This window comes from Ambystoma mexicanum, chromosome 2p (genome assembly GCF_040938575.1).
Source record: "Ambystoma mexicanum isolate Mex_15411 chromosome 2p, UKY_AmexF1_1, whole genome shotgun sequence".
Classification (NCBI taxonomy): Eukaryota; Metazoa; Chordata; class Amphibia; order Caudata; family Ambystomatidae; genus Ambystoma; species Ambystoma mexicanum.
Genome location: NC_090923.1, coordinates 298,784,245 through 298,801,532, shown reverse-complemented (window position 1 = coordinate 298,801,532; position 17,288 = coordinate 298,784,245). Strand labels below are relative to the sequence as shown.

Sequence of the window (17,288 nt, the reverse complement as noted above, 5' to 3'; positions counted from 1 at the left end):
ACCCGGTAAGTCCCTATTTCGAGAACCCGGACCCGGAATGCGGTAAGGGGGTAGCCATGGTGCTAATAGCTCCATGGCTACCTACTAGCTCGTAATGAGGTCCAATGACTCTGTAACACAGATGTCATCTATGGTATACTTTTTTCCCTCGCTCGTCACATTTTAGATGGCAGGATATCTTGTTTTGTATTTCTGTTACAGATCTTCATTTTTAACATAGAGAAGAAGTTTATGCATGCTCTAGGTCACTGTGCCTTGGAGTTATTGTTTCCTTTGACATTTTCAAATGTTCCTTTGTCAGTTTGAATATACTCTAAACATCTCTTGTTTATATCTGCAGCTATCATGATTTCTGTATTTCCATTTATTTTATCGTAGCCTTCTTCAGGATTGCTACTAATATATGATCTTGTATTTCTTCTGTATAATTTTTTTTGTTTTTGGGGGGGTCATATATATTTATTGCCAGAAGGCGTTGTTGGTAGGAGGTTTCTATCATTACCCTCAGTAAATTAGGGTTTTGGTATTTTATTTTGATCTCATAAGCATAGTGTTTGGTTGATAGTAGTGTCATTAACCCTCCATAGGGACAGCCTTTTTTGCCTTTACCAGCCATTTTTTAAAATTTGTACACAGTTTCAAATGTGAGGCACATTTCCTGTATCAAGTTTATTTCTGTTTTCTGCAAATTTGTAAATGAACCATCTTCTGCCAGTAAATGTCTACGACCTCTTGAATTTCATGAACTGATTATTATTTCCTGTTTATTAGGGATTTTTTTCAGGAATTGGCAGGAATGATTGGACCAATGAGACTTGGTTATTTGATCATCACTGATTTTTGTTTTTCTTTCCAGTTTTTTAGAATTATGTAATTTTGTCCTTTATTTGATGTCTTCTCATTAAGTTCATTGCCCTTTTGATCTAGGTCATATCCCCATTTAATTAATGAGGAGGCATTTGATCTTATTAACTGTGCCACCTCCATATCTCAGCAATGTACTCTTGAGCGTATTATAGTTAGGCCTTTTAGCAATTCTACAAATTCAAAGTGTCTGATTTGGAATATGCGCAGGGCAGGTATATGGTGGAATATGTTCAGTAGTACTGCTCAGTTGATTGGGCGGGCTGATTTTCAAATGGGCGAGAAATATTTAACACATTGAGTCGGATGATGGTGTATTTTCTCCTTGCTCTCTTTTTGGTTATTTCGTAGAATTGACTTTTTTCAATTTTCTTTATATTAATGTTTTTTTCACTTTCATTTAATTCTTTCTTTCTCAGTGGACATGTAAGATTCTTCTTCTTCCAAATCTTCGATAGATTTTTCAATGTCTAAATCCTCCATATTGCTTTGGGAGTTTTCTTCTAGAATTTCAATGTGCTTGGTTTTCTTTTTTGAAAGGAGCAATGATGTTACATTTCCCACTTTAGTTGTTGACTTCTTTCCACATTAGGCAGCCTTTATTTAAATCTTTTTTGTTAGTATTGCATTTAGTTGTCAATTTCTTCTACAACTCTTGAATTGGATGAGTTCTGACAGTTTAGCTTGTTTTAGGGGATATCTTTCCGCTGTTCTTCTTCTTTCATTGTGAGATATTGGATGGAATAATGGGCTTCTTTTTGTTGGTCAACCATTGTTGATTCTAATGGACCTACTTCTGTTATAGTGACTTTGTTTTCCAGATTTTTATTTTTTTTACTTTCTTTTTTATCTTTTTGTTCTATTGATGTCTCTTCATTATTGGTGTCAGATTTTAAGCTACTGATTGCAATAGTAACTTGTTTTAGTATTGATGTGTGTTCCGTAACTTCATTAACTAAGAAGTTACATTTTTTTAGTAGACGTTTTAGAGCAAAATGCGTGGCTTCATTACCTACTCTTGGCTGCACATGGTTACTTGATGTTACAGTTCTTCCTTAATCTTCACCCGTAGAAGAACATTCTTGTTCAGTAGTTGAAATTTCATCTATTAGTCCAGTCAAACAGGGTAAAGTTGATAGTCTTTGTTGGGCTTGATCAATGTCTTGTTCTTCATTATTATGTTGTTGTCTACTTCCGGTTTGTTGCTGCAAAGCATTTTCGTTTACTGCTGCAAGTGTGAGACAATTTTGCTCATTGTCTATTAATAGGGATTCATGAATTAGCCCACCATCTGGATCGTTGTTAGGGTCGGTGTTAAGGCCTCTCTCACCGATTCGTTTTCTTTTTTCCACTATAGGACCAAAGATTTTAGTAATGCCATTTGGTTCGGTGTGTATTTGTGCTGCTGTAATAGTGGAAGTTTTTGTTTGCACTGCTTTATCCGTTTTGTGTATGACTGTCCTTTCTGACATATTCACACTCTATGAGTGGATATTTCCTCTTATGTTGTAATGACTTTTTGGGGGCATTGCTAAGAATTGTAATGAAGAAGGCACTTAAAGTTTTTTGCTCATGTTGATTTCCTTAGTAGAGTGGCGTCTTCAAGTGCCGGATGCAATCGGCAGTGAAGAGCGAGGGACAGTCACTGCATTATCTTTCACAGCAATATATCTTTTCACGTATATGATTCAACCGATGGCAAGTAGCGATATGCTGTCTATGTGCTAGTTTTCACAAGGAATTTCATGTGTAAATAGCAAACTGTTCGCGTGTCGCGAGGCATGAGCAACGAATACCAAACACTCAGCACTCTGCTTGCATAGATGGGTTTAGTATCAGAAGCTCCTCCTTTGGCAAATAGGAATAGTAGACAGACTGCATACTCCGCGTCTGGCTATCCAGTCTGGCACCAAAGTACCAAACATTCATCACTCTGTTCGCATCGATGGGTTTTGTATCAGAAGCTCCTCCTTTAGAAAATAGGAATGGTAGACAAACTGAACACTCTGCGTCCGACTTATCCAGTCTCACACCAAATTACCAAACACTCAGCACTCCCATTTCTCCTCTCGTATAGATGGGTTTTGTATCAGAAGCTCCTCCTTTGACAAATAGGAATAGTAGACAGACTGCACACTCCACATCCGGATGTTCAGTCGGACACCAAAGTACCAAACACTCAGCACTTGGAACAGTATCTAAGTGGGCCTGACTTGAGTCCTCTTCTACACTGCTGATACCACCATTACCCTCACAGTGGCACAGATCAGTGGCCCTTCATCTGTCCACGGCTTTGGCAGGACCCTCCTCATTCTCCCGTGGTCAACACAGCATCCACCACCATGGACAGCACAGGGGTCACCGTAAAGCAGGTCCTTACCTTCACGCGCTATAAAACATACCATTTAAATTCACTAGTATTTGTCAATTTATTTTACTTATGAAAAAAAGTAGTTTGTGATAGGACAGTGGGACTGGGTGGAAGGGAGTCTGTGAGACTCCCTCTGATAGACGTTCCTCTGTCTTGGTGTGGTGATTTGCTCCTGTGTGGCTCTAGCCTTACTGGTAGAACCCAGCAGGGCTTTGGATCAGATGAAAACCAGAAACTGGGAAAGCTCTTCCACTCCTAGGCATTAAAATCTCATCCATTCGAATGTGGAACAGGGACCTTCATTTGTGGTTTTTGCATCCTCAAATCCATGTCTTGTTCTGTTCTTTTTATCTCTTGCCTTCTGTCTGTCTGGCTCCTTCTTTGACTATCCCAATCCCCATGTCTAAATCCCCATTTGTATTTGGGTTACACCCTACATAGTTGATGTGATACCTCCCACACCAGTGTACTCTCACAGAACAGAATAACACTGTCCATTGATATGAATATGGTAGCAGAATAGAGCAGGATCTTAGCTATTATTCCTGGACATATGTGGCAGTTGGTCTGCACTGTTTATCAGTAAGCCAAGGCTGTTAGGAAGAGCCATCTTTTTAGGGCTTTTCAGTCAATAGTGTCTCGCTGCTGGGTATCTGATTTTTAAGAGTATCTAAGAGTTTAGCAGTACCAATCCATCCATAAAGAGGATATGCTTGGCCAAGTATCTGCTCGATTTGGCAGAAAAATCTCCGGGCCAATACCTTGCAGTGGTGGTGTTTTATGCAAAAGTCCCCGATGCATCCCCACATCTAGTCAAGAGTACAAAAACACACACAGGGCCAGATTCACAAAATTGGCTAATTAAATTAGCACCGAAAATGCACTATTTTTAGATGCCCATTTAAAAAAATGCAGAGGTCACTTTAAAGGTGAAATGCCCCATTTTTAGGGAGCTGTGCTGAAGTGCAAATTATGCTCTGTGCAGCACCTTGCATACTCCCAACAATAAAGTATTACTTGCTCCCAGCACTCATGTGCGCACTGGGAGGGCATTTCACAGTTAAAGGGCCTGTCATTACAAAAGTCTCAAAAGAGATGAAAGCCCTGTTTGAGTGATAGCGGTGTAGGTGGGACAGGAGTTGTGCATACCGCTGCTGTACCACTTAGGAAATAATGCATGACCAGGTCATAAATAACCCATTAATGCATTGTGCATACCCCCCAAACAGGCCCAGGGGAATGTGTTTATTTTTGCACATTTTAAATCGTATCCTGTTTGTGAAATCGGTATGCATTTTTTGATGAACAGAAACTCCAACTGATATGATATATTTTATTTATAGCGCGCCCGTACACAAGTGTTTCAAAGCGCTTCAAAGCATTCACAAGTGTTAGAAACGCACAAAGCATGTGAAAAAGGACATATGCATTCGGCAAATATGGTGCACAATTAGTGTGGTGTCTGTGATGCACGCATTCAAATTCCATGTTTGGATGCTGCCCAATCTTTTTTGGTGCAATTAAATGTGATGCACTAGTGCATTCCTATCTCTCACAGCCAGGAAATGTTTTGAGAGAATCTGGCCCGCAGACTTCTGAAAGTATTTGAATGAGTTACATTCTGTTACTGAAAGATAGCAGTGTGCCAGTCTTTTTGTGCATCACTCCTAGATTCCCCAGCTCCACTAATTACATACACCCTCAGGAAGCATTTTGCTGCTGCAGTTTGTTTCGCTCAATACCACTCAGAAGTCATATCGGCTGCCATCAATGACGACCTCTTTTGCAAAAGAGGGGCCAAAAACTGCCATGGGTAGTGCCCACAGTGAGAGCCTGCTTAGTGGCTGGAAATACATTGTTTTCCAGTCCTACCCAAACCCACAGACAATCCTTTGTTAGCTTTCCCAACTGTTGCTACGTTGAGCATATAGCAGCCGCAGTATGCAACCGTCAGTAGGAATCTGTCGACCTGTTTGATTAGTCTGAGCCTGAGCATTCTGGACATCTCACACCTTTTGGGGGACCAGTAAAGTGTCTAGATTTTTCAGTATTTCGCACTTGGCTTTGTTGAGCATCAGACCTTGTAATTGGAGCCATTAGATGATGCTGGATAGTTTTTCCATGTGTTCTGCTTCCTAAGCTGCATAAATCAATATGCCATTTCTAACATTAAACAGATACTCCCGATGGAGTGCTGGGACACTTCACTGTTGACAATGCACTGCAGCTTATCCATTTGTAGCTGTGCTTGCCCTTGTAGGATGAGGACGTTGTGATACACAGGAAGTCGGGATGAAGAAGCATTTCAAGCTATCTAGCATTTAGGTCCTATTTTGAGAATATCTTGCCAGCCATGACATCCACCAAAATGTTGTCAATAGCAGTTGTGAGGAGGTATTCCCCTTTGATGGCCTTATTTGGGAGGCACGTGGCCACACATATCCTCAACGAATCAGGCTGTTTTGTCGATCAGTGACGCCCGTGGCGTAAGACCGCCCACTTTCTACATTTTAGCTTACTTTTCCGGCTCACCCATTCCAATTTATGATTTCTTTCTCAGATAAACAGGTACTTGTTTATCAGTCAATTTAACTGATATCTAAGCGAATAAATCTTACTTTTTAGACACCCTACACATCAGAACAGTGACATCAATGTATATTGAAGACTGGAATGTCCTTCATGCAGACAACAAATGTGAAGTTCACCACCTGCAGGCCCGCTGCTGTGTTGCACTCTAGCCGCATATCCTTGCCCACTTTAGTGACTTAAAAATGGGCTCGCACCTGCCTCTTGTTCCTGGACGATGGTAGAAATGAATGCACCCTCCAGTGGTAGGTGGGTTGATCATCTGAACTTGAAGATCTGCGCTCTCATCAGGAGTCTCAGTGAAAATGTTAAGAACTGGGATACTGCCATCACATTTACTGAGGCACCAATATGAACGATGGTGGTTACTCCCTTTCCCCCAGATGTGATGGCACATTATGGCTTTCTTCACCTTTGTATCCTTTGGCAGTGAAAATTAAGAAGACTTAGCTGCCGTCTTCTGTGTCCTTGTCATCTCGTTTGGCTGTGGCCATCTGCACTTACTGCAGTCTGCCTTTTGACATTAATTGGCTAGATTGTGTGCAGGGGAATGATTTTGTGGTTTGTGATCAGCAGACCATTGCAAATTGGATAACTTTGCCATATCTACTGAAAGTCATCCCTTTCTCCGGGCATCATCCTTGGGCATATACAGATATGCTGGGGACTCATATGTCAGATGATGGTGGCACAGAGGGTTGGAGAGATGGATGAGGAGCACTCCTTTTTTGATATTTAGAGGCACCGCAGATGTCTTTAACATCTTCCACATGAGCTGTTCTGATGGCCTTCTCCATGTACATTTTTGTTTCTGCCATTTCAAGTGAGTGTCCCTGTTCCAAAATTCTCTGGAAGGTAATCCTTCACAATCCGTTGTTGCTGGAATGCTGAAAAACACCACTGGATGAGTCTGGCTCCCACTTCAATTAAAGTACATGTGACTGCCAGGGGATGCAGGTGGGTGTGATAGGCATCTCACGATTCACTTGCCTCTTGGGTGGTTGCCGCAATTGAACCCTGACATAAGTGGCATTAATCAGTGGTTTAAGATGCGTAGCAAGGCCTCTTTAGCAGCAGTGTGTGAGCTGTTGGTAGGGTGATCCTGATCATGCTGTGTAGACAATTGTCGATTGCTTTGTACTGTCAACCTCCTTCCCTAATGCAGCAAAGTACATTTTGCACCTCTAGAACAAGAAAGCATACCTTGGACTCTGGTTTAAGGGGATCGCAAGTGTCTCAAATTCCTCCAGGGGGACACATACCTGTTCAATCTCCTTACTGCTCCTGGCTATACTTTGCCCACAAAATATAGATGAATCAAGCAGGTCTCTATTCTGCCCTCTAACACAATTGCACTAAAGGTGCAGGTGTTGAAGCTAGGAAAGAACCATACAAGTACCCGGTGGTGCCCATCTGGTAGCTGAACATAGCATGCTCAGTTATTAGTCGTGATCGAATTAATCTAGTTGGCCCACACACACGTGAAAGAACGTATGTTCCTTGATTCATGTGGGCAGTTTCACTCACCCCTTAGCAAAATACATTCTGAAACATTTAACATTGTTATGATACCAGGATCCAAAATCTCCAAGGGAAATGCGCTGGAAGAATGCACAAATCAAAGAAGATTTGATTAATTTAAAGTTATTTGCTTGCACCAAAGTATGATCCCACTTAGAGTAGACAGTCTTTTGTTAAGCTAACAAGAAGTTAATTGATTGAGTTGTTACAAGCTGCTACAATTTGTTATCAACATAAATTGGGAACTAGATAAATGTCTATACATCTAATTGGATGTGTATCTTCAGCTTTTTTTAAAAATGGTTTCTTATGTAGAAATTTGAACAGACTGTTTTGAGCGATGTTTATATTTAAATTTGGTTTTTCAGAAAAGATATCGGTTCAGATTGACAATTGACATATATTTGAAATTCCGTAGACATTTGGGTGTTTAAAAGTCAGAATTGTTACCATGATATTAGTGGTAACATGTTCATAAATGAACAGTGACAATACATTATACATCAAGTATAGAGAACAGGAATTGGTAAATGTTGCGAGAGTATGCCACATCAGATCATGTAATCTATCCCTTTTTTTTAATGGGAGATCAAAACACTAAACAACTATAAGGCTGATTCATGGAAGTTGTGCGCCAAAAAACGGATTTGTGCGCCATTCTGCCCGCAAATCCCTGGTTAACAAATGGGGATTTGCTGGCAGATTTGGCGCACAAATCCCCGTTTTTCGGCGCACAACTTCCATGAATCAGCCTGACTATCTATTCCAAGGCTTGGTAGGGTGCCATCACATCTGATCAGGTAACCTTGACCGAGGGTTCTTTTGGGATATTAAAATGGCATCAGTGCTGTTTGTGAGAGCAGATGTCAAATGCCAAGCTCCTGCCACACAATGCTGAGGCAGGAGAAATCTGGTATATGGGCGAGTGTAAACTTGAGCTATTCGTCCGCTCAAATTATTTTTGCCATGTCATAAAACCTGGAGTATATAAGGGGTCGAAAAACCTTCTTTTTTTGTGTAAGGGGCCTGACTCTGGAGGGTAAGTGGGGACTATCAAAAAACAGTATATAGAGTCAACGGCTACCCTTTTCATAGACGCACAGGAGGTGCACTTATACTACAGTGGGGCTAGGTTTGCATTTGCTAGCACAGAGGTCACAGGAAAGTGGGAGTAGCATAAGACAAAGTTTAATTTGTTGACTCAATAAACATTTAAAAATAGGCAAAAACCTATGTAACATAAATGGTAAAACCAAGGAATACATATGTGGTTTAGTATCAAAAAAGTGCAGTTTCATGTACTACTGTGTAGGTAGCAGTATGATTGTGTACTGCCGTTGACACTACATACTGTGTTTTGATGTTATAAAACCTTACTAGTTATTAAATAATATAGAAATGACCTTGTTGTGATCATTTTTTTTCCATTTAAAGAATAGCTATATTTTGGGTTATGACTTGTATTGCATTGTCAAGTTACTACTCTTTATGTGAATATTTTTTAAAGATAAGAATGGTCAAGTTAATAATTCGATGTCATTTTGTATTTTATAGGGATTGTTTGGCCTTGATAAAGTGTGCAGGTGTTAAGCACGAAACACGTGTTGCCCAATTTATTAAAAAATGGATGATTATCAATAAAACATCAATCAATGAATTCATGTAGTATGGACTCAATATCTATGTTAATACATTTCTGCACTAAAGTGGATGTCAAATGAGGCACACGAATTGCAAAAAATAAACATCTAATGATTGACAAAGTCACAGATCGATTTAAAATTAGTTCCTTACAAAAAATAAAAATCTAATGATTGACAAAGTCACCGATATATTTAAAATGAGTGCCTTACTTTGGAATTGTGCATGAAAATATGAGTATTTTGTCTCGAATTACATTTTGTTTTCGTCAGTTCAGGCATGTTTTTGACTCCAAGACATGCTAAGTACATGTTTACACATTTTGGTTAAGGCGACAGTAGCACCCTGCTGCAAACGTATCACAAATACTTGTAATTCTATTTTTTATTTGAATTCAACATGTATTTGTTAATTCACTCTGCTTGCATCATGTGAACGAACATTCTTTTAAGGAGAAGTTTAAGTAAACTGTTCTTCACAGACAGCAGACCAAGACCACCGATGTGGATTGCAAACAAGCTACTTGATAACTTTTGCATTTAATGGCATCTATTCCAAAATGCTTCCTGTGCACAGTGGGGGCTGAGGGCGTGGACAGGAAGGTGGGAATGGCGAGGTGGACTTCAGTTTGATACGTGGCTAATTTCCAACTGGAATCAGAAGGGTTTTGTTTGGAAGTAGACTGATTGTGTGTAAAAAGAGCCTCTTACTGTAATAGAGTGTTACACACATTGCAGTTCAATGATATTTCATGCGGGCACATCTTGTTTCAACTGTAGCTGAGGCTGGTGTCGGGATACTGTGATGTACTGAACATACGATCAGCTTTTATTGCTAAAAGTTGAACTGATTTGTGTGCATGGCACGACATCATTCATTTTAAGAGCCGACCGAGGACATACTTTGCTACGATGAGGCTAGTGCAGAACAGTAAACATTTCTTCTTTCATTTTTAGTGCTGAAGATGTGGTGATCAAATTAAACGGCAGCCAGCTAACAGTCGATTACTTGGAGGAAACTGGATTCACAGAACCCATTCTCGTCCCAAAGAAGGATGGACTGGGCATAGCCGTGCCGCCACCCACATTTTATGTTAGTGACGTTGAAAACTATGTTGGTATGTATTCTTTAACAACGTATTATGTTTTCTTTCTTTTGAGCAGAATATGGCAATGGAAATATGTTGAAAACATCTACTTATATCACCCAGCGTTGATAATGATAATAACAATAATTACACATGGCAGATTGTAATTTCCCTGTACAAATCTGTAGAGCATTGGCTTTTTATATGCAAGTTCTGAAGGTGGATTGTAGGTCTTGATGGTCACATCTGGGAGGTAATGAACATTACTCAAATAGTCTGCAGTAGTAATGGAGCTGTGGTAGTACGCTGCATTTATAATTTCATTGGTAAAAATTACATCTGGGATTTTTTCAATTTTTAAATGGGCACCCCTGCTCTTCTCCCAGTGTATTCCCATTCCCGTGTCGCCCTATAAGGGAGAGCTAAACTGGAATGTCACAGCTGGCATTTTACCTCTGGTATTCTGACGGTGCATACCTGCAATGGTTCTGTTTGGGGGAAAGGGCTATGGAGCTTATTAATGAGGGGGAAATGTGTAACAAAATGGAAGTGCGCATGCCATGTTTATTCCATTCATATGGCGCACACCACAAACATTCATATTTGTGATGTCATCTTTGATGTTATGGATGTTATTCGTAGCAGTGCACGGTGGTGGCGCGAGTTATGGCTGCTTAGCTTACTATACATTTTCCCCTGTCCACCTGCCCCTCCATATTAGTGTTTGGTGCCTCTTCCCTCATTTCCCTCCCCCCTTTCATTCTAAGCTCTCCTCCCAAAAAAAAGCATCCAAAAACAATAAAAGAAATGTTCCTTTTGGAACCACCTTTCACAGTTAAAAAATAGAACAAAAAAAAAACTTATAGACTCCATCTACTTTATATTTCTCAGTAAAGTACATAGACTCAAGAAGATTTTTCAACATTTCCATTTTGTGTTATACTAATGGCGATATTGTGGCGTTTATCCTCCGTTCCAGGGATGGAACGGTGGATACCGACCTGGCAAGCCAAGTTATCAGTCCAAGCCAAGTGAGGGTGGATAACGAGGTCTCCGGACCATTATCCCCCCATTCCAGCCCCTGTAATGGGGGATGAAGGCCATTAGCACCCTGGGTTCCCACTTTGGTGAAAATCCATCCAGCGATTTGAGCTGTAGGTGTGAGCAAAGTTTTTTACCATTATGTCTATGGGAAAAAAATAATTTTGGGACCCCCTCCCCTATAACTTTGCCCCTCCTTGACCAAACCTCAACAAACTTTGCAAAAAAATTTAGCGTGGACCATATACTGCAAAGTTTGGTGAGGATTCGTCCAGGGCGAGCGAAGTTATAAGCCTCCCAAAAAGTGCTCTTCCTATGGGTTGAGCAACTTAACCATAACTACTTGACCTATACCGCAGATCATGTAATAAATATATATATATAATGTTTTCTGTTTGTTTTTTTTTGTCCATGGTATATATCTCACTTTTTTACACCCTCACAAACTGCCTTACCACTTGTTCTCATCTTTGTGCTATTATAAAGGGACCTTTTCCGGAAATGACTACGCCATCTGTAAATGTGATGTGTTATTTTAAGTCATTTCTGATCAAAATTGACATCCCTATTCGTCTGCTAAATACAAATAACAATACCCATATCAAACATAGTAGATTTGCAAATCAGACATTTTGAGTTGCTGCGCCATTGGCCTGCAATGCTCTACAAGTTGTAATTCACAGGCTTTTTGTCTTGAGTTTTAGAAAAGCTGTTAAAACCCATCTCTTCAAATTGGTGTTCACAGTGTAAGGGTGGAGAAGTAAGGCTTGGACACAAAGGTGGCATAGTTTTGGTTATAAACTTTTATTAACCAAGAAGTTGGAAAAACTGCCTCTCTGTCCTTAAAGCTAAGAAGGGGTTCCCTGCCTCAAAGAAAAACTAGTGAAAGTGTCAATATGTCAAATAGAAAAACGTCCATCACTGTCATGTCCCAAATACCTACTTCTGACCCTAATACTTATAACCTAAACTAAGTGCAAGGGTGTTCTCTTCCATAGTGAGGTGGTAATGACTGTTCTTGCCAATAGAAACGTTCCCAGTGTCTCTGGTGATCAAAACAACAAAAGAAATGTTCCACAATTTTTAACTCCAAGGATTAGCGGGTCTGCTCCTACCCCTAGACTCCTCCTGATTCTTCTTTTCCTTTTTTTATCTCCTTTTGTCCCAGACCCTGCATCTTCTTGGATGCACTTCACTGCACTCTTACAATTTCCGTTCGAGTCCCAGACGTGCAGTTCTGTATTATGCCAACGTGGTATATTCTCCTACCAAACATAGGATTTCTTCTGATCTTTCTCTCTTGCTCTCAGGGTCCCTTACCCTCTTATTCCAAAATTCTCATGTGGGTGCGGGTGCCAGACTCGCAATGTGAGCTTACAACAGCTTGGTTAACTCTCCTGTGAAGCGTATTCCTTCTTGTGAACTGTATTGGTTTCTTTCAGGGTCCCAGACCCTTTTGTTCTCTTGAATTCATATGTGTGCGGGACCCAGATGCACAATGCTCTGTTGCAATAGCTTGGTTTACTGTCCTGCTAAGCATGTGCTATTTTCTGTACTGTCTCTGCTTCTTTCAATGTCCCAGACCCTCTTGTTCTCTCGTTCTCATATAGGTGTGTGTCCCAGCCCCTGTTACTTCATGTTCTGTAGCCAATCCCCGATTCCTCCTGGATCACCAGCACCTCTCGGTCGGCCTGTGTACCTGTTACTGTGGTGCGTGTCCTCCGAGAAGTGGAGCTTCCATCTAAGGCTCCGACAGCTTTCGGGCGTTCTCTGCGGTTGTCGTCGTCCTCACCGTTCAACTGGCATTCGGGCGTCTCTTCTCGATGTAGGTCGCTCTGGCAGTCTCGTCTACCTTGGGATTGTGCTTTGCTTGCCGGGCGCTCGGAGGTTTGTGTGGAAAAGTAGCTCCTGATGCTTGAACTACTTCTGCGCTCCTGTTCACCTCTGTGCACAGTGTCTCCTGCTGCAGTCCCCTGTTCGCCGGGTCGGTGTATCCTGGGCTTCATCATCTGATGATGGCTCTCTCCATGTTAGTTTCCCTCTACAGATTTGTATTTCCCATGACCAATCGAACGCAGTGATAGACTAGACCTTCACTCTGGTTCTCTGCCGTGATCATTATACTCTTGGTCATCTTCTTCTTGACATTCCTTGAATTAGAGCTATATGGGAAACATTTGGTATTTTCAGGACCGCTAATCAGGTCTACCCTAGCAGGTCGGTTGACCTCACAATACAATATATTGGCACTGATTGGGCACAGGTAAGGAGAGTTGGGGAAGGAGCGAAGGTCTAACAAAGCAGAGGAATACCACATTCTATGGGAATGGTCGTCCTTAATCCCATTAGGGGCTTCCTCTCACATGTGACTCCTCCCAACCCCCCGTGCACCACATCCAGGAGGACTATTGTACTATGGACGCACTGCCTTGGCCCCCTGGGAAAGGTCTCCCCCTAAGGGAGAAGGGACGACATCCTCAGATTCGTCACAATAGTCTCATCTTTGATTAGGTTTTGTTTTGATTTTGAGTTAAACTTTTGTTTTTAATGTTATTTATGTCTTTAATTGAGTTGGGACTTTATTTGTATGTATGACATTATTGTTCAGCAGCCTTGTGCGTTTGGGTTGTGGTGTGTTTAAGAAATACACATAAATAAAATGAAAAGATTGTGGGTAATGAGTTCCAAAAGTGATAGGAGATGATGGGGAAGAATTGGTGCAACCTTTTTGTTGGGTGTGTGGGCCAGTTAGAGGTTTGCAAACTGAGAGGGGTTTGCACTTTTTGTGGTTTCTTATTTGTATCAATATGTTTGCTAGTGGAGGTGGGAAAGCCATACAGCTCTAGGTAGAGTGGTGAGAGAGCTATACAGGAGAGCTACATGCGTCCTCGAGCCAAAGCACAAGCGAAGCATAAAAAAGTATAGTTGGGAAAATCGTGCCATGAAATATGATGTAAATAGTAAACCTACAATATATTGTAGTCATCATCAACACAAACAATACAATATAATGGGCCTCATTACAACTCTGGCGGTAGCCGTGCCGTTAAAAAAGGCACGGCTGCTGCCAGAGTTGCATTTTTGTCCGGCACCCGCGAATGGGCAAGAACCGGGTCATGCCGAGCTCGGCGGACCCAGTAATTACCCATTTGCGGGTGCCGGAATCAAGGGCCTCCCCATCCCCATCCTGCCCACAGAGCTGAATGGGGATGGGGACGTCGGTTGCACCGGCACATTCTCACCCGCCAGGAAAAACCTGGCAGGTGAGACGGCACCCGCGAGGAGAGCGCGTAGTATGGCGGTCCGGGAACTATGGTACCGGCATGCTTACCGGTACCGTAGTTCCCAGATCGCCATGCTCGGAATGTAGCCCAATGTATTCGGATTTTGATCTAAACTGTATATTTATAGATCAGATGGCATATTTTATTGTTTTACCCTCAGACATTCTAGTTCCTCTTGCTGAAAGAGCAGACCTTTACCTCCCATCACACAGATCTCATAGGGTCAGTCATTAGATGATTTCCCACATTTTATCATTTTTACAGTATTGAGATTATTTATTGTAGAAGCAAAAGTGGAGGGAAGTCACAGCGTGAGCTTTAAAATGTGACCAGCGTTACTCCTTTGTCCCATCCCTCTTCCTCCAGACTTTTGGTTGTCCGCCCAAGGGGACATGACTGGAGCTCTTTGGCATATCACAAAAATGGTAATTCCCCTTTTAAAGGAGTTAGTGTTGCGCGGTAAGGCGCAGCCGTGTGAGGGTGGCTAGCCCCACTGACCTTGCCCACCGGCAACACGTGTCAGTACTTTCCTCTGCGTTAGACGGGTCTGAAAGCTCTGCAGAGCACACACCATCATTTACGGCACACTTTATTTTTCGCCTAATTTCTTACCTCATCTTGCCTCCTAGCAAACATCTGTCTGTCTTTTTGTGACAGGTGTAAACGGTTTTGCTGCTTGTTACTCCTGTGGCAGGCACTACGAGGTGGCCGACTCTGACAGACTTTGTTTAGAGTGCTAGGGTTGCTCTTCTTTAAGTCGGCTATGCCATCCTGCTAATAGGGGTCTCAACCTTCTTCAGACTAAGGCGATACAGGAGGTCCCCCCAATAGAAAGAGGAAGCAGATTTTAAGCTCGCTTTTTACTGTCCCAAAAAAACCAACATGTGGGCCTGGGGACACTCTTGGACCTTTCATTTCTGCATCTCTCTCACTCCACAAGAAAAATACAAGATGGTCACACCAGCTCAAATATGGAATGCGCTCTACTGGGGAGATTGGTTGTGCTCTGTGGATCTTAAAGACAGTTCCCTACATGTCCTGATCTATGCAGCGTGCAAGGAATTGCTCCGGTTTTCTCTGACGAGGTCATCATTTTCTACTGGTCCTCTCCTTTTGGTCTGAATTCAGCTAAAGTAGTATTTATGAATGAAGGAGTCCGGTGACAGCACACCCGAGAGCTCAAGGAGTTCATATTTATCTTTATGTCGACTGTAGCATAGATCATTATATGCTATTGAATTTTGTTTAAGTGTTGTATTTGTATTTATTTATTGAAGATGAAAAGTGGTTGCCAACAAGCAATGTAAAAAAGGCATATTTGTTGCAGGAGTAATCCCATTGCTGGGTGTTTCAGTGAAAGCTATGATGACCTTTTGAATACATACAGGTGGATTGTTCTGGGGACACAACTAGAGACCTGCAGAGGAACAGCACAAGACAAAATATTAAATACATCCACCTTCTTTAGGGGATTCGAGCTATTGGCAGATACAAAGTTCAATGTTCACGGTGGTTGAATATCATTGGGAGGACGAGATGGATACAATCATAGGTCTCGCAGGCTTTCTCCTGGAAGAGATTCTGGTTCTTGAATGCCTAAATCACATTATACAATCGCTAGTATGAAAGGGGCAATGTTTTATTCAAATAATTCCATTTGAAAAAAAAACACTGCATAGTACAGCATGCTGCTCTACCATCTGAAGATTTATCTTTGGGTTAATGCTAAGATGCAGCTATTACTGCTTTCTAGGTGTAGTTTACTGACACCCACTACGGGCAGAATATTGCTCGCAAGTGTATCCTATTTTGAGTCACTTCAATACTGCATACAATGTCTCACATGGAATATATGAATGTAATTATAAAATGTTCAACTGTACCTGAAAATTGTGGAGCGTACATAATAATAACTCTGGACTTTCTCATTGATCTATCTCAGCTGGCACTCCTCCCCCTGTACTTCATGGTCAAAAGTTGTTTGATTGTCTTCGCTTCCTTCGCTCTCACGTCATGTTTCCTTCCACTCTGTACTGCAATGCTGCAATACCTAAAATAATCGAATTTAGGTGTGCTCACATCCTGCATTGCTTTGTGACTGTTGCTTTTTAAAATCGCACCTATGTGTGCTCACCTCCTGCATTGCTTTGTGACTGTTGCTTTTAAATTTGCTCTTAGGTGTGCTCACATCCTGCATTGCTTTGTGGCTGTTGCTTTGTAAAATCACACTTAGGTGTGCTCACATCCTGCATTGCATTGTGACTGTTGCTTTTAAATTTGCTCTTAGGTGTGCTCACATCCTGCATTGCTTTGTGGCTGTTGCTTTGTAAAATCACACTTAGGTGTGCTCACATCCTGCATTGCATTGTGACTGTTAATCTTAACATCCACTTGGCCGCATGGAGTTAAGGTCAGAACTGTACACTGCAGCAGCCCCACCCTCCCCTCTTTATCTCTCTGCCTCTCGCATCTTTCCTCTTGCTCTTAGATGGCACTCAACATCTCTCCAATATACTAAAACTGCTACACTATTACCTATCCACCCTTACAAACTAGGGATGGAAAAAAGAATAAAAAAGACATCCTTGCTGCAAAACCTGGTCTCCCAATTGCAGACACCTATGTCAGTGCATCCTCCAGAGAAATATTCAGTGACATCCTTTTCTCCAGACCTATGGACTTCTCATCTTTACTCTGTCCCTTTACTCTTCCTCTCCCATTAATGACGGCACCAATTGGGAAGTCCTCTTGGTGGGCATCTTCTCATCTCACTGCTGCATTAATGTCTACTTCACAGGCACCATCCTGGTTCAAGGCCCTTAGGCCAACCTCCTTCTCTTTGACCGGGTCCTGCCGTCTCTCATTAGCTTCATTCCTTCTCCTGCCTCTC

At 41.7% G+C, this 17,288-nt stretch overlaps 1 protein-coding gene across 2 annotated transcripts in view; it reads left to right on the top strand.

Annotated features, from left to right (window-relative positions):
- Positions 1–17,288, top strand: part of PHF2 (PHD finger protein 2) — a 732,343-nt gene that overhangs the window by 474,796 nt on the left and 240,259 nt on the right. For both annotated transcript variants that reach the window (XM_069643584.1, XM_069643583.1), the window contains exon 4: positions 9,943–10,103. In XM_069643584.1, coding sequence (XP_069499685.1) covers positions 9,943–10,103 — 161 coding nt within the window. The remainder of the gene's footprint in view (positions 1–9,942; positions 10,104–17,288) is intronic.